At 50.2% G+C, this 17,258-nt stretch overlaps 1 protein-coding gene across 4 annotated transcripts; it reads left to right on the top strand.

Annotated features, from left to right (window-relative positions):
- The first annotated feature begins 6,060 nt into the window (after positions 1–6,060).
- Positions 6,061–17,200, top strand: NLE1 (notchless homolog 1). 4 transcript variants are annotated; one of them, XM_010379551.2, is made up of 13 exons: positions 6,061–6,133; positions 6,269–6,412; positions 8,278–8,524; positions 9,025–9,104; positions 10,714–10,790; positions 10,966–11,063; positions 11,420–11,612; positions 12,117–12,252; positions 12,399–12,445; positions 13,173–13,375; positions 15,104–15,263; positions 15,373–15,443; positions 16,070–16,459. In XM_010379551.2, the coding sequence occupies exons 8-13, from the start codon at positions 12,165–12,167 to the stop codon at positions 16,080–16,082; spliced, it is 582 nt and encodes a 193-aa protein (XP_010377853.1). In that variant the 5' UTR covers positions 6,061–6,133; positions 6,269–6,412; positions 8,278–8,524; positions 9,025–9,104; positions 10,714–10,790; positions 10,966–11,063; positions 11,420–11,612; positions 12,117–12,164; the 3' UTR covers positions 16,083–16,459. The 4 variants fall into 4 exon arrangements, with proteins under 4 accessions (XP_010377853.1, XP_030779676.1, XP_010377852.2 ...); XM_010379550.2 differs by having other exon boundaries at positions 6,067–6,133; positions 8,278–8,495; positions 16,070–17,200; XM_030923815.1 differs by having other exon boundaries at positions 6,110–6,139; positions 8,278–8,495; positions 16,070–17,200.
- Positions 17,201–17,258: the final 58 nt, after the last annotated feature.

Genomic DNA, 17,258 nt, shown 5'->3' with positions numbered 1-17,258 from the left:
TGCTTTCACGTGTTCCAAATGTCTTTGCTTTTCAGAAAGACCGGCAGGACTTGCTAACTCAGTTTAGTGTGAGTGAGTGGTTCACTAGTTTGGGTCCTCATGTGGTCTCCTGTTTCTCCCCCTGTGTATGGAGTGGATATATTCAGCCTACCTCTCCCATCCGACTGGGAACTCCCAGAGAGTGGGTTTTGTGTATCCCCCATCAGGCTGCGATCTCTTAGGGCAAGGGCTGGGTCAGACTGCGAATTCCCCTGAGACCAAGGGTCCCCCTACCCAACTGGGAACTCTCCTGGGACACACTGAGGCTCCCTCCTCAAAGGGGGTCTTCCTGGGACAAGAACTATGTATTCACCATTACAGAGGAGTCTCTCCTGAGGCGAGAATATTTCTCCTTAGCTAACTGGGAGTTCCTGAAGCAAATTTATGACATTGTCCCTACTTGGACCAAGAACTCTTCTGCCTTTCAGTGCCCCCAAGCCTGGGCTGTGAGCTCCCTCCTGGAAGGTAAAGACAGCATCCCATGTAGCTTGTCCCCCAACCCCCTTCCTGCACAGGTTCTGGCACAGTCGGTGTCCAAAGTGTGTTTCCTGAATGGAACGAATGGATGAATGAATGAATGAGTGGTGTCTTCATGCTGATGATTTCCTCCACTCATCTCTCGTCCCTCTCCCCTCCACCGCACACATATCTTCAAACTTACCTGACCAGAGCTGCGAAAGACTGGTCTGAAGAAAATCCCAGGTGGAACCACTGACACTGGATTCTATTCCCAGACCTGTGACCTTGGACACACAGCTTTGTGACCTTGGACAAGTTCTACTGCCCTGCTGGACACAAAGCCCAGCCCTAACACATGTTTGTTGAATGAGCAAATAAATGAATGAATAGATGGATGAATTTCCTGCCTTCATGTTACGGCAAGCCCTGGGCCCCTTTGTGGGGCAAGCCTTCTGTAGCAATGAGGTAATAGGATAAGGGATCCTGACATTGGCAGAGACCTGCGGTTCTGTGACTTTAGGTCCAAGGGATCTTATATTCAAATACTGATTCAGAAATTCATTCCACAAGCATTTCTTAAACATCTTTTTTGTTGTTGTTGCTGTTGTTTGAGACAGAGTCTTGCTCTGTTGCCCAAGCTGGAGTGCAGTGGCGTGATCTTGGCTCACTGCAACCTCCACCTTCCGGGTTCAAGAGATTCTCCTGCCTCAGCCTCATGAGTAGCTGGGATTACAGGCATCCACGACCATGCCTAGCTAATTTCTATATTTTTAGTAGAGATGGGATTTCACCATGTTGGGCAGGCTGGTCTCAAACTCCTGACCTCAAGTGATCTGCCCGCCTTGACCTCCCAAAGTGCTGGGATTACAGGTGTGAGCCACCATAACTCCCAGTCTCATTTCTTTTTTTTTCTTTTTCTTTTTTTTTTTTCCTTTTTCTTTTCTTTTTTTTTTTTTTTTTTTTTTTTGAGACAGAATCTTCCTTTGTCACCCAGGCTGGAGTGCATGGCACAATCTCGGCTCACTGCAACCTCCGCCTCCTGGGTTCAAGCAATTCTCCTGCCTCAGCCTCCCGAGTAGCTGGGATTACAAGCACGTGCCACCACACCCAGCTAATTTTTGTATTTTTAGTAGAGACAGGGTTTCACCATGTTGGCCAGGCTGGTCTCGAACTCCTGACCTTGTGATCTGCTCACCTTGGCCTCCCAAAGTGTTGGGATTACAGGCGTGAGCCAACATACCTCCCAGTCTCATTTCTTTTTTTTTTTTTTTTCCTTTTTCCTTTTTTTTTGATGGAGTCTTCCTCTGTCGCCCAGGCTGGAGTGCATGGCACAATCTCAGCTCACTGCAACCTCCACCTCCTAGGTTCAAGCAGTTCTCCTGCCTCAGCCTCCCAAGAAGCTGGGACTACAGGCGTGTGCCACCATGCCTAGCTAATTTTTGTATTTTTAGTAGAGACAGGGTTTCATCATGTTGGCCAGGCTGGTCTCGAACTCCTGACTTCGTGATCTGTCTGCCTAGGCCTCTCAAAGTGCTGAGATTACAGGCGTGAGCCACCGCACTCGGCCCGCATTCCTTAAACATTTATTATGTGCGAGGAATTGTGAAGCATAGAACACTCATGAGGGCAAGGATTTGTGTCTATGCTGTTCCCTCACATATTCCAAGAGTTTGTAACGATGTGGGGCACAGTGGCTCATGCTTGAACCCCAGAGATGGAGGTTGCAATGAGCCGAGATCACGCCACTGCACTCCAGCTTTGGCGACAGAGCAAGATTCTGTCTCAAAAAAAAATAAAAAAAGAAAAAGAAGGTGTTCAATGTTATTTGTTGAATGAATGAATGAAATAATTCCATGGATCTGTGATTCTGTGATTTCTTTTCTTTTCTTTTTTTTTTTTGAGACAGGATCTCACTGTCACAAGTGGAATGCAGTGGCATGATCACAGCTGACTGCAGCCTTGACCTGCCAGGTTAGGTTCAAGCAATTCACCCATCTCAGCCTCCTGAGTAGCTGGGACTACAGGAGCATGCCACCTGGCTATTTTTTAAACTTTTTTATAGAGACAAGATCTCACTATGTTGTCCAGTCTGGTCTGAAACTCCCAGGCTCAAGTGATACTCTCACCTCGGCCTCCCAAAGTGCTGAGATTACAGGCATGAGCCACTGTGCCCAGCTGGATCTGTGCTTTCTAAATGTGAGGAATGCCGGGTGTGGTGGCTCAAGCCTGTAATCCCAGCACTTTGGGAGGCCAAGACGGGCGGATCACGAGGTCAGGAAATCGAGACCATCCTGGCTAACATGGTGAAACCCCATCTCTACTAAAAAATACAAAAAACTAGCTGGGCGAGGTGGCGGGCGCCTGTAGTCCCAGCTACTTGGGAGGCTGAGGCAGGAGAATGGCGTAAACCCAGGAGGCGGACCTTGCAGTGAGCTGAGATCCGGCCACTGCACTCCAGCCCGGGCGACAGAGCGAGACTCTGTCTCAAAAAAAAAAAAAAAGAAATGTGAAGAATACCAGGATGTTTTGAAAACATACAACAGGGAAGTACGACATCATTTCAAAGGTTTCCCTGTGTAAGTGATAAATGAGTTAGTATACATAGAACTCCTATAAAAATGTCTGGCAGAGAGTAGGTGCTCAATACATTTATTGGATGAATGAATAAATATTCAATGCAAGACCTAAATAACGAGGAACTGTTCCTGTATTAGTCTGCTCTGGCTGCCATAGTAAAATAGCACAGACCAGGAGCCTTCAATAACAGAAATTTATTTTCTCACAGCTCTGGAGTAAAGAAATCCAAGGTCAAGGTACCATAAGGGTTGGTTTCTGATGAGGCCTCTCTTCCTGGATGCAAACAGCCACCTTCTCCCTGTGTCCTCCTATGGCCTCATCTTTGTGTGTGCTCAGGGAGGCAGTGGGGGTGGGAGGGACAGAGAGAGAGCACTCTGGAGTCTCTTCCTCTTTTCACAAGGGCACCAGTTCTGTTTGATTAGGGTCCTATCCATACAAACTCACTTATTAACCTTTATTATGTCCTTACAGGGCCCATCTCCAGGCCAGGCATGGTGGCTCATGCCTGTAATCCCAGCACTTTGGAAGCCCTAAGACAGGAAGATCATTTGAGACCAAGAGTTCGAGACCAGCTTAGGCAACATAGTGACAGTCTTGTCTCTACAAAAATTTTAAAAAGTTAGCCGAGTGTCAGGTACAGTGGCACAGACCTGTTGTCCTAGCTACTCAGAACACTGAGGTAAGAAGAGCACTTGAGACTGGGAGTTTGAAGATGTGTGAGCTATGATCACACTATTACACTCTAATCTGGGCAACAGAGTGAGACCCCGTCTCTAAAAAATAAATAATAATAATAATAATAATAATAATAATACATTCTATATCCAAATACAGCCACATTCGGAGTTAGGGCTTCAATATATAAATTAGGGCAGAGGTGTCCAATCTTTTGGCTTTCCTGGGCCACATCGGAAAAAGAATTGCCTTGGGCCACACATAAAATACACTAATGATAGCTGATGAGCTGGAAAAAAAAATCGAAAGAAAATCTCATAATGTTTTAAGAAAGCTTACGAATTTGTGTTGGGCTGCATTCAGAGCCGTCCTGGGCTGCATGCAGCCTGTGGACCAGGGATTGGATAAGCTTTAATTAGGGGAAGGGCACAATTCACTCCCTAACAGTTCCAGACAGAAAAAACTGCACGTGCAAAATCACTGATGCAGGAAGAGCCATGCCTTGTAAGAACTCAGAAAAAGCCAGCAAGATTTAACCTAAAGAGAGGGGTGGCTGGACGTAGCAAGGCTAAATGGACCATTATAAGGAGTTTTCTTTTTTCCTGCACGTAAGGGAGCCATTGCGGGGTTTGAGGGTGAAGAGCAACAGGCCAGATTTTTTATCTGAAAAGATAACCCTGGCTGCATCGTGGAGAATGGGTGGAAAGAGGCAGGAATGGAGACAGGAGGGTTCATCGGGAGGCTGTTGTAGTGGTCCAGGCAGGCGATGATGGGGACTCTGACCAGAGTGGGGCGGTGGAGATGGGGAGAGCAGATCCAAGCTGTGTTCATGAGGATGACTCGGCAGAGCTTGAGACTGCCCGAGCGGTAGAGGGAGAGAGAGGAGAGTTGGCAAGGGAGATCCTTTGTTTCAGGCAAGAGAGCTCAAGTTCATTGCTGTCTGCTTCAGTTCCTCATCTGTAATATGGGGAAAAAAGGGTTACAAGAATTAAATGAGTTATGTGGAAAAAGCACTTAGAACAATTCCTGATTCATTGATGTCATTATCACGGTTATTGCTTTACAGGGTTGATGACTGTAGAAATGGTTTGCTTTTTTTTTTTTTTTTTTTTGAGACGGAGTCTCGCTCTGTCGCTCAGGCTGAAGTGCAGTGGCGGGATCTCAGCTCACTGCAAGCTCCGCCTCCCGGGTTTACGCCATTCTCCCGCCTCAGCCTCCCGAGTAGCTGGGACTACAGGCGCCCGCCACCTTGCCCGGCTAGTTTTTTGTATTTTTAGTAGAGACGGGGTTTCACCGTGTTAGCCAGAATGGTCTTGATCTCCTGACCTCGTGATCCGCCCGTCTCGGCCTCCCAAAGTGCTGGGATTACAGGCTTGAGCCACCGCGCCCGGCAATGGTTTGCTTTTGTACTCAAGTATTAATTGAGTTGATCCATTTTATTTATTTATTTATTTATTTATTTATTTATTTATTTATTGAGACAGAGTCTTGCTCTGTCATCCAGGCTGGAATGCAGTGGTAAGAGCTTGGCTCACTGCAACTTCTGCCGCCTGGGTTCAAGCGAATCTACCACCTCAGCCTCTCAAATAGCTAGGACCACAGGCGCATGCCACCATGCCTGGTTAATCTTTCCGTATTTTTAGTAGAGACCTGGTTTCACCATGTTGGCCAGGCTGATCTCGAACTCCTGGACTCAAGTGATCGGCTTCCCTCGGCCTCTCAAAGTGCCGGGATTGCAGGCATGAGCCACCACGCCCAGCCTTAACTTGACCCAGTTTTTAAAAGGATACTAATTTCTAGACCAGGCGTGGTGGCTCACACTTGTAATCCCAGCACTTTGGGATGCTGAGGCTGGGGAGTTGGGGAGTCTCTGCCTGAGTTCAGGAGTTTGAGACCAGCCCCGGCAACATAGTGGGAATTCGTCTTTAAAAAAATGAAGAAAAATAACCGGGCAGGGTGTCGTGTGCCTGTAGTCCAGGCTACTCGGGAGGCTGAGGTGGGAGGATCGCTGAGTCCGAAAGTTCAAGACTGCAGTGAGCCGTGATGGCGTCACAGCCCTCCAGTCTGGGCCAAGGAGTGAAACCTTGTCTCAAAATAAAATAAAATTAAAATGGGACTAGAATTCCTGTTGTGAAGAGTCAAAAGTTGACTGTGTCCTCTAAGACCCTGGGAAAATATAAATGTGAAGGCTGCTGAGGGGCGGGAGGAGCACCAGGTAAACCCATTTCTAATCCCTGAGGCCGTGCGCAGCGGGACGCTTCTCCTCCCCAACAGCAGAGGGCGATGTGGCCGGCGGCGACCCCGCCCGACCACGGAGATGGCGCTCTGTCTGCCGGGCTCTTTCTCCTCCACGTGGGGACGCAGGATGGCGGCGGCAGCGGCGGTGGGTGTGCGTGGATGGGGGCGGGGGGCGTCGCGGCGGGGCGCTAGGGGCTGGGTCCCTGAGGCCGGAGGGAAGCGAAGTGGGGCTCTTCCGGGCGGGCGACGAGACTGACTCCCGCCCCGCTTTCTCGCGCAGGACGAGTCGGTGGCGCGCGATGTGCAGCGGTTGCTAGTGCAGTTCCAGGATGAGGGCGGGCAGCTGCTGGGCTCCCCGTTCGACGTGCCCGTGGACATCACCCCGGACAGGCTGCAGCTCGTGTGCAACGCGCTACTGGCCCAGGTGAGCGGCTGGCCAGGGCGGTCTCGCATCTCCACCCCCGGCGGGTGCGGTGGGGGAATCAGATGACCGAGGCTCTGCGGTTCATGGTCCCCCCCCAACGGACTGTGGTGACCCACCTGGCGTGAGTTCCCACCTATGTCAGAGATGGAATCAGTGGCAAAGCGCTTTACACGCCAACCATCGGGGTCCACCTGCGGGGACGGGCCTAGCTTTGAACGCATTGGATACTGTATTTCATTGATTCCTTGTCACAGCTCCCCAAGATGGGACACATTTAATATCTCCATTTTACAGCGTGGCCCGGTAATTATTTGCACGATGCTGTGTAGTAGGTAGCAGATTTGGAATTGGAACCCAAAACTATCTGAATACTCCTGCCCTTTTTTTTTTTTTTTTTTGAGACGGAGTCTTGCTCTGTTGCTAGGCTGGCAAGCTGGAGTGCAGTGGTGTGATCTCGGCTCACTGCAATCTCTGCCTTCCGGGTTCAAGCGATTCTCCTGCCTCAGCCTCCCAAGTAGGTGGGACCACAGGTGCGCACCACCACTCCCAGCTAATTAGTAGAGACGGGGTTTCACCACGTTTGCCAGGATGGTCTCCATCTTTTGACCTCGTAATCTGCCCGCCTTGGCCTCCAAAGTGCTGGGGATTACTGGCGTAAGCCACCGCTCCTGGCCTTTGCTTTTAAACTTTAAGCCAGTGTGTTTACTGAAGAGCTGCCCTGGGGACAGAGAAGGTCCTTAAAATTGCAGTTCCTGGACTCCATCCCAGGCTTACTAAACCAAACTCTAGGCTGAAGCAGAAAGTCTACATTTTTTAACAGGCTTTTTGGGTGCTTTTTACACAAATACAGTGTGGTGTGGTAGTTTGGGAAACACTGCATAATGCTATATGTTAATCCTATCTTGGACCTAAAGAACCTGAATTAATCATTGGTAATAGGACATCAAACAAATTACTTAGTTGTTCTGAGCCTCTGCTTTTGAAACTGTCAGTGGGAATATTAGTATCTACTTCCCAGGGTTGTTATGAGATGCAGATAAAGAATTTCAGGCCGGGTGCGGTGACTCATGCCTATAATCCCAGCACTTTGGGAAGCTGAGGTGGGCAGATCACTAGAGGTCAGGAGTTCGAGACCAGCTTAGCCAATATAGCGAAAACAGTCTCTACTGAAAATACAAAAATTAGCCAGGCGTGGTGGCAGGCGCCTGTAGTCCCAGTTCCTCAGGAGACTGAAGCAGGAGAATTGCTTGAACCCGGGAGGCGGAGGTTGCAGTGAGCTGAGATTTCACCATTGCACTCCAGCCTGGGTGACAGAGCAAGACTCCATCTCAAAAACAAAAAGAAAAAAGAATTTCCAAGTGCTGTGTAAGTGTCCTACAACTGCTGTTCAGTGATTTAAAAGGTCTTGCTCGACTGGGCACAGTGGCTCACACCTGTAATCCCAGCACTTTGGGAGGCCAAGGCAGGTGCATCACTTGAAGTCAGGAGTTTGAGACCAGCCTGGCCAACGTAGTGAAACCCTGTATCCACTAAAAATGTAAAACAGCCGGGCGTGGTGATGGGCACCTGTAATCCCAGCTACTCGGGAGGCTGAGGCAGGAGACTATTAAACCCAGGAGGCAGAGGTTGCAGTGAGTGGAGATTGCGCCACTGCACTCCAGCCTGGGTGACAGAGTGAGACTCTTGTCTCAAAAATAAATAAATAAATAAAAGGTCTTGCTCAATGGGCAATGATGGGGGTATCCCCAGCACAGTGGCTGAAAAGAAGAAGCTTCGCCTCCCACAGCTCAGTGGGGAGCATCGCTGGCAGATGGTGCCCCTGCACATCCTTTGATGAAGGGTTGCCCTTTACCATTGTCCTTCAGGAGGATCCCCTGCCACTGGCTTTCTTTGTCCACGATGCTGAGATCGTCTCCTCACTGGGGAAGACGTTGGAGTCCCAGGCAGTGGAGACTGAGAAGGTCCTAGACATCATCTACCAGCCACAGGCTGTCTTCAGAGTCCGGGCCGTGACTCGCTGCACCAGCTCCTTGGATGGTCACAGTGAGGCAGTCATTTCTGTGGCCTTTAGCCCCACGGGAAAGTAAGGACAGCTGCAGATTCATGGAGGGGGTATGTGGGGGTGCAGCCTCTGCCTGGTGTGGGGAGGGTCCCCCAGAGTTGTAATTGATGGGGCCTCAGGGCTGCCTACTATAGACCCAAGCTCTGGACTCAGCTTGCCATTAAGGGACTTCCTCAGTAGGGCATGGTCCCCAAAGGCTAAGGACCCCTGCCTTGGACAAACCTTTCCTGGACTTGATTTCTCAAGATCTGAGCTGTGTGACTTGTATAAATCACTTAACCTTTCTGAGTTAATTTTTCATCTGTGAAACTGGGATTAGTTGCTTATCTCAAACTTAGGAAGGCAATGAGAACTTCAAAAGCTGGTTATAGCTGTGGAGAGGAAAGAAATGGCCTCTTGGGCTATTCTCCCAGAGGGCGGCATCATTATTGTCTTTCTCCTTTTCAGGGTCGAGGAAAGAGTCCAGTTCCATATTCTGTTCACAGAAAGTGATTGAATAGGTGGCAGGAATGCACATATGCAGTATCAAGCATCCTCTGTTCTTCCCCAGGTACCTGGCCAGTGGCTCTGGTGACACCACTGTGCGCTTCTGGGATCTCAGCACAGAGACACCACATTTCACATGCAAGGGTCAGTATGTAATTAGCCATTTAGGGGATCTTCTTTTTTTTTTTGAGACAGGGTCTTGCTCTGTCGACCACGTTGGAGTACAGTGGTGCAGTCACAGCTAACTTGAACTCCTGGGCTCAAGCCTCGAACTCCTGGGCTCAAGCAGTCCCCCTACTTCAGGCTCCAGAGTAGCTGGGACGACAGGCACTTGCCACCACACCTGGCTCGTTTTTTGTTTTTATAGAGATGAGGGTCTCACTTTGCAGATTACAGCCCCTTAATATCCAGTTGGCGGCTGTCTGTTCCTAGGTAGAGACCATGTCCTTGAGCGCAGCCAGCCACTTAGACACAAGCAGAAACTACACCAAGGAGTCGATATGGGACGTGGGGAAAGGCTGACTGACTGGTAGCAAGGAGAACCTGATTTAAATCCTGCCTCTGCCACAGTTGTTTTCAAACTTGAGCACCAGTCAGAATCACCTCACCTTGGGGGCTTGTTAAAATACACATTGCTGGCTGGGCACAGTGGCTCACGCTTGTAATCCCAGCACTTTGGGCGGCTGAGTCGGGCAGATCACAAGGTCAGGAGATTGAGATCATCCTGGCTAACACGGTGAAACCCTGTCTTACTAAAAATACAAAAAATTAGCCGGGTGTGGTGTTGGGCACCTGTAGTCCCAGCTGCTTGGGAGGCTGAGGCAGAATGTCGTGAACCTGGGAGGCGGAGCTTGCAGTGAGCCAAGATGGCACCACTGCACTCCAGCCTGGGTGAGAGTGTGAGACTCCATCTCAAAAAAATACAGATTGCTGGCCAGGTGTGGTGGCTCATACCTGTAATCCCGGCACTTTGGGAGGCCAAAGCAGGCAGGTCACTTGATGTCAGGAGTTCGAGACCAGCCTGACAGTGAAACCCCATTTCTACTAAAACTACAAAAATTAGCCAGGCATGGTGGCATGTGCTTGTAATCCCAGCTACTCGGGAGGCTGAGGTGGAAGAATCGCTTGAATCTAGGAGGTGGAGGTTGCAGTGAGCTGAGATGGCACCACTGCACACCAGCCTGGGCAACAGAGTGCGACTCCATAAAAAAAAAAAAAAATACAGATTGCTGGGTCCCACCCCCAGAGTTTTGGTTCCATTGGGCCTGGGTTAGGGCCTGGGAATTTGTGTTTCTAACAAGTTCCCAGGAGATGCTGATGATGCTGCTCTCGGGACCACACTTGAAGAACCACTGCTATACCACAGATTGGTTGAGTGAACTTGTGTGTGTAGGGCATGTTCCCTTTCTAAGCTTCAGTCTTCTCGTCTGGAAAATGGGGATGATATGTCTTGCTTTGCTCCATACCTTAGAACCCTTGTGAGAATAACAAGGGATGACATGTACGAAAACACTTCATAGTATGTGTCACATAAGGAATCATTAGAGAGTGATGGTGTTATCCGTGCAGCAAGATGCAGAGCTCTAATACTTGGGGTGCATTCTTTACATTCCCAGAAAGCCTCATCACTCCTTTTGTTAGATAATTCATTTATTCAAATGACTAAGGAGTACCTGGCATCTGCCAGGCACTGCTGGGCACTGGGGATAAAGACAGATGGAGTCCCTTATTTCTCCTTCCTCTGCTTTCTTAGGACACAGACACTGGGTCCTTAGTATATCGTGGTCTCCAGACGGCAAGAAGCTGGCCTCAGGCTGCAAGAATGGCCAGGTAGGTGGTGCTCAGGTTAACTAGGCAGAGATTCAAGGGCGCCTTCCCTAGGGGACAGTTCAGAATCAGGTTCAGGAGTCTTTAGGGAGGGTTGGGTGGGAAGTGGTAGGCAGGGATTTTTGGTGGAGCCAGAGACCTGTTGGGGAGGATTATTCAGTGAACTTCTGTCCTTCAGATTCTCCTCTGGGACCCAAGCACAGGGAAGCAGGTGGGCAGGACCCTCGCTGGCCACAGCAAGTGGATCACAGGCCTGAGCTGGGAGCCCCTCCACGCGTAAGTGACACTGATGGAGCTGGGACAAATGAGTCAGGGGATCAAAGACATCCCCTTTCCCTGCCCAATGCATAGAAGTTTTACGTGAGGGGACGAGATGGGCATGACTTGAATGACCAAGATGGCTTGGCAGGCATGGGAGAAGGATATTCCAGGTGCGGACCTGCGTTGCTGCTTGGGAGAGGCTGCTCATCACAGGATCTGCTCGTTGCAACCACCTTGCAAGTGCAGCCAGGTCTTGGTGTCAGAAAGCTGTCAAGAGATTGTCCATGGCCTTTGAGTTGGGAATGGGGAGGTGCCATGGGCAGACAGATGTTGCCAGGTCACAGATGAGGTCACATCTCCCTTCTCTGCAGGAACCCTGAGTGCCGCTATGTGGCCAGCAGCTCCAAAGATGGCAGTGTGCGCATCTGGGACACAACTGCAGGCCGCTGTGAGCGCATCCTCACCGGGCACACCCAATCGGTCACCTGTCTCCAGTGGGGAGGGGACGGGCTTCTCTACTCTGCCTCCCAGGACCGCACCATCAAAGTCTGGAGGGCTCATGATGTAAGCACTGGGAGGGTTCAGTAACCAGTCCAGAAAATCTCAAGTCACAAGATGCTGGCACTCAGAACAACCTTGACATCTGCGAGTTCAGTGTTTCCCAGATGTGTGCTGGCAGCCCCTGGTCAAGGGAGGTGTTTTGGGAATGAGGAGTTCTGTGGTTGGTGCTGCACCATAGTGTAGATTGCAGAGTCCCCGTGAGATCGTCACACTCTGGAAATTCCTCCTGTAGGACACCTGTTGAGCTTTGTCAGATCTACCATATCCCAAACGTATTGGACTGAAGCTGTTTACTCTGACATACCTAACTCCTGTTCCGTGAAACATTTTAATGATCTGGACTCCATTTTACAAGTGGGGAGAGACTTGACCCCCAGAGGGGTGGTTTGATTAAGATCACAATGCATGAGTGAAGATGATTCTTAGTCCTGTACCACCATCTCCTGGAGCTAATCTCCTAGGGGTGGGGAGGAGTGTGTGTGTCTGACGTGACTCGCTCTGCCCTAGGGTGTGCTGTGCCGGACTCTGCAAGGCCACGGCCACTGGGTGAACACCATGGCCCTCAGCACTGACTATGCCCTGCGCACTGGGGCCTTTGAACCTGCTGAGGCCTCAGTTAATGCCCAAGACCTCCAAGGATCCTGTGAGTGATTGGGAGAAGGAAGATCTGGGGCTGTTTGGAAAGGCACCAGTTCTCTAGCTTAATGGGGAGTGTTTGCTCTTTGTATCAGATTTTCTAATCAGCCTTCTTCCTCATCTCCTCTTCTATCCTCCGGTACCTGGACACAGTGCAAGAGTTGAAGGAGAGGGCTCTGAGCCGATACAACCTCGTGCGGGTGAGTGTGTGCCAGCCACATGCACCCCCAGCTCTGTACCAGTCCTTAGCCAATCACTAAAACCCTCTCAGACCCTTCTCCGTTCTAGACTCAGCTCAGAATGTACCTGTTCCAAAAAGTTGTTCTTCATAATCCTAGTTTGCAGTCCTAAAATATTAATGTGCTAGAGATCATTTTATTTCATTTTTTGTTTAGTTTATTTGCTTACCTATTTATTATATTTCCAACATGCTTCTTTTTTATTTTAGTTTATTGTTTTATTTACGATTGTTTACACATTCACGTTCAAAAAATACAAAAAGGTAGATCACAAAGTCTCCCATCTCTATTGTAGCATCCAGTGCTACCAATATCCTGAATCACCTTCCAGAGATTTAATATGCACACATACATGTGTCTGTATACAGTATATATGTATAAGCACACACACATACGTACATACATAAAATCCTGCTCCTTTTAACACATTATTTTGTGCCTTGCTTTTTCTGTAATTGTGTATCTTAAACATTTTTTTCTACATGCATGTAGTTTCTTTTGCCTTTTGGATGAAGTGACTCGCCTGGGATCACGTGCGAGTGGCCAACCCAGTCCTCATTGCTTCTAGTGCTGGCCTCTCTCTGTCCCTGGCATTGAGTAATCAGGGTGTATGTTTGCTGCCAAAGTCGGGCCCTCCTCCTTCTTTCTGAGACCACACCCAACACAGTGTGCTGTCTGCTTCCCCTAGGGCCAGGGTCCAGAGAGGCTGGTGTCTGGCTCAGACGACTTCACCTTATTCCTGTGGTCCCCAGCAGAGGACAAAAAACCTCTCACTCGGATGACAGGACACCAAGCTCTCATCAACCAAGTGCTCTTCTCTCCTGACTCCCGCATCGTGGCTAGTGCCTCCTTCGACAAGTCCATCAAGCTGTGGGATGGCAGGACGGGCAAGTGAGTGGGGGTGGGTACTGCCCCTCTGTAAGGAGAGAATAGTGGGAGGGGCTTGGCACTGCCACTTACTAGCTGTGTGGCCTTGGCAGGTGTTTGGATTTTCTAAGCCACTGTTTCCTCTTCGGTAATATGCAGACCCCCTACCTCTCAGCTTTGTTACAAGGGTTTTTTTGTTTGTTTGTTTTAGAGATGAGTTTCACTTTCGCCTGGTGTTCAAGTGGCTGGAGTGCAATGGCACGATCTTGGCTCATTACAACCTCTGCTTCCTGGGTTCAAGTGATTCTCGTGCCTCAGCCTCCCAAGTAGCTGGGATTACAGGCCTCTGCCACCGTGCCTGGCTGATTTTTTTGTATTCTTAGTTGAGACAGGATTTCACCATGTTGACCAGGCTGGTCTTGAACTCCTGAGCTCAAGTGATCCAACTGCTTCGGCCTCCCAAAGTGCTGGGATTACAGGTGTGAGCCACCACGCCTGGCCTAGTTACAAGGATTTAATGAGACAGTATGTTTGGGACCCGCACTAAATGGTCACTAAAAATGCTAGTTCAGGCCACGTGCGATGGCTCATGCTTGTAATCCCAGGACTTTGGGAGGCCGAGGCAGGCGGATCACCTGAGTTCAGGAGTTTGAGACCAGGCTGACCAACATGGCAAAACCCTGTCTCTACTAAAATACAAAAATTAACCAGGCGTGGTGGCACATTCCTAGAATCCCAGCTACCCGGGAGGCTGAGGCAGGAGAATCATTTGAACCTGGGACACGGAGGTTGCAGTGAGCCGAGATCACACCACTGCACTCCAACCTGGGCAACAAGTGAGACTCTGTCTCAAAAAAGCTAGTTTTTGTCTTAGGAGAGAAGTGATCTTAGAGCTAGCTGAAGTGGTAGGGCTGTAGCCCTGGAGAAGGTGAAGTGGTGGTAGGTAGGCTTGTGGTACAATTGTTACTTGGACCTCCTCAAAGTATGGGCCACAGACCAGCGGCATCAGCATCACATAGGAGCTTGATAGAAATGCAGAGTCCTGGCCCCAACTCAGACCCCGTGGATCTGATTCTTCATTTTAATAAAGTTACCAGGTGACTCTGCTACACACTCTAGTGTGGGAACCCTTCGTGTGATGAGGCACAATGCCCTTGGGGTTAATCGGATCAGAGGAGTGGCAAAGGCAGAGGCAAGGGGAGAAAAAGAGCCAGGAATACCTTGTTGGGGTTGAAGGGGGACCTCTGCATCAGTCACTGTGTTTTCACACAGCAACCCTTTAACATAGGTAATTGGGTTCCTTTTTTAAAATAAAACTGAGTCTCAGAGAGGCCTGATGATTTGTCCAAAGAGAAACAGCTAGACTGTGTTGATGTGAAAGTTCAGGTGGGCCTGGCCCACTGTTACTCCATGCCGCCTGTCAGCAGGCACCTGCTGCTTAGGGGGATGTCAGGCAGATGGGCTAAGCAGATGGCCACGTTGGAGTCTAAGGCATGCAAAGTTGTGCAGGTATGGAGGGCAAGCAAGAGGCATGTTAGAAGCTACTCATTTGCGGAAGTTTTACAAATTGTAATGACTGGTAATGATTAAAATGGTCTGGGATGGGGACCAGGCAGTATGATTTTGTAAAAGTTCCCAGGTATTTCTAACAAATAGCCAAGGTTGAGAACCATGACCGTGAGCATAGGGGACCCTTTAGATGTGTTGGAAGATCTAACTCAGACTAAGATCCATCATTGTCTTCTGGACCAGGTACCTGGCTTCCCTACGCGGCCACGTGGCTGCCGTGTACCAGATTGCATGGTCAGCTGACAGCCGGCTCCTGGTCAGCGGCAGCAGTGACAGCACACTGAAGGTGTGGGATGTGAAGGCCCAGAAGCTGGCCATGGACCTGCCTGGCCATGCGGATGAGGTAGGGCCAACCCTCGGGCAGAGGAGGGGTTGGGATTGGAGCCTGGCTGTCTCCCTCTCACCACCTCACCTGCCTTCCTCCTCTGCCTCCCTCCTCTGCCTCCCTTTAGGTATATGCTGTTGACTGGAGTCCAGATGGCCAGAGAGTGGCAAGTGGTGGGAAGGACAAATGCCTGCGGATGTGAGTGTGGGGGAGGTGGTGGTTGGCGTGCTTGGCCCTCCTGACCCTAAGCCAGTCCCTCTTTGCACACTTTCCGTTATGGCATAGAATTCCACAGCGCCCTCCAGGTGCTCAGACTGTCCTGAGGAGGTGTGTGGAGCCAGGCTGTCAGTGGGCAGGTGGGAGGGCAACCGGAATAACAGAGGCCATAGGATACCCTCTTAGAGTGTGCGTCCAGGTCTTTCTGTCACTGGACTTCAGAGTCCCAAGACCCGAGTTCAAATCCTAGTTCTGCCAATGAGTAATTACAGAGAACTTGGTTAATCAGTCTCTTGGGAATTATCAAACCTTCATAGGATCAAAAATAGGAGGGTAAGCACTGGAAGCTAAAGTGTCGTGTGCTTATAAGGGATTGTGACTGTTTGGTGGTGGGCATGCCAGGGGCCAGGCCCTGGGTGGAGGTCCTGGCGGCAGCAGACAGTGGGTGGGCAGCCTGAGTTTGGGTGGCCAGAGCAGAGATGGTCACCCGGCTCTTGGTGAGTCTGAGGGTGGACCACAGGCCATCCGTCAGTTGACACTGGGATTATATGACAGCCTCCCTTTCCTGAGGTGGAATCTCCATCCTGACACCCTTCCCTTCTCCACAGATGGAGGAGATGAGAAGGCCTGCAGTTCTCTCTGACCCCCACCTGGACTCGGCCTCTGCCAGCCTCCTTTCCTGCCAGAGAACAAAGACTCGGGTGGCAGCGCACACACCCTTCCCACCAGTGGGGACCTGAGAATGCGCGTGGCCTGCTGTCCTCGACAGACCCGAGTGGGGTCTTCCCACAGATCCCCTGCTTGTGGCACACCCCAGAGCCAGAAATCGAAGGTCACAGGAAGTTGTTACCGAACTTGGCCTGTGTCCGCTACTCTATACCTTACTGGTACAGACGAGGGTGATGGGCGGCCAGGCTCTATGAGTGGGCCACTAGTGTCAACTCTGTACAGGGTCAGACCCCAGGTTCTATGACCAAATAAATAACTTATGTTTTGTGTGTTGGGTTCTAATTCCTTGTCTTAGAATCCCCAGGACTCTATCAAGGACTGTGCTAAATCAGATTGTCAGGCCCCCTCCCTTGCACTGGACTACGCCAAAACCACACTGACCAGGCACTTCCCTTTCCTGTCTTTCCCTGTGTCGGTAAGAGAGAGGCCAGTTGTGATAGTGGCCAAGGAGAATCTAAGGGTGTACTGTTGTGCACTGCAGTAGGCACCGGCCATATGTGGCTGCTGGCATGAAATAGAAGTGCAGTTCCTCTGCCACACGGGGTAAGGCCTCCAGTATTGGACAGCACACAGAAAGGTTTTCGTCATTAAGAGGGTTCTGCTGGCCAGCCCTGTTCTAGGGGACACGTCTGCCTTCCCATAGCACGCTGCCTGAGGCCCTGCCAGGCATCACGCACTTCCCTGGGCCCTCAGGATAGAGCGGGGAAGGTGATGGTTCTTCCAGAGGATTCCCTCAGATGGGGAGGCAGCAGTAAGCTCTGAGCCAAAGTGGGTATGGTTGATGACAGAGGATAGTTCTCTGCCACATGAGAACTTTCAAGTAGTGAAAGGAATTCCCATCAGGACTCAGACCGCAGGCCGAGATCTTGCCCTGAATGCACCCTGCCTCCGCTTTCTCCTGCATCCCATGCTAAGCTGGGTCATGGTATGAACTACTCAGATTGGATTTCCAAACCATCCTTGTATAAACTGCTCAGAACTAGCATATTGCTCCTTCTTACCCTCCTCCACCCTTTGTGCTTTTGGGTTTTGTGCGTCACCTAGCTGCGGTGCTTGGCCTCCACTTTG

The sequence above is a fragment of the Rhinopithecus roxellana genome, chromosome 19 (assembly GCF_007565055.1).
Source record: "Rhinopithecus roxellana isolate Shanxi Qingling chromosome 19, ASM756505v1, whole genome shotgun sequence".
NCBI lineage: Eukaryota > Metazoa > Chordata > Mammalia > Primates > Cercopithecidae > Rhinopithecus > Rhinopithecus roxellana.
The sequence above is the reverse complement of the archived record's forward strand: the minus strand, read 5'-3'. Positions and strand labels throughout refer to the sequence as shown.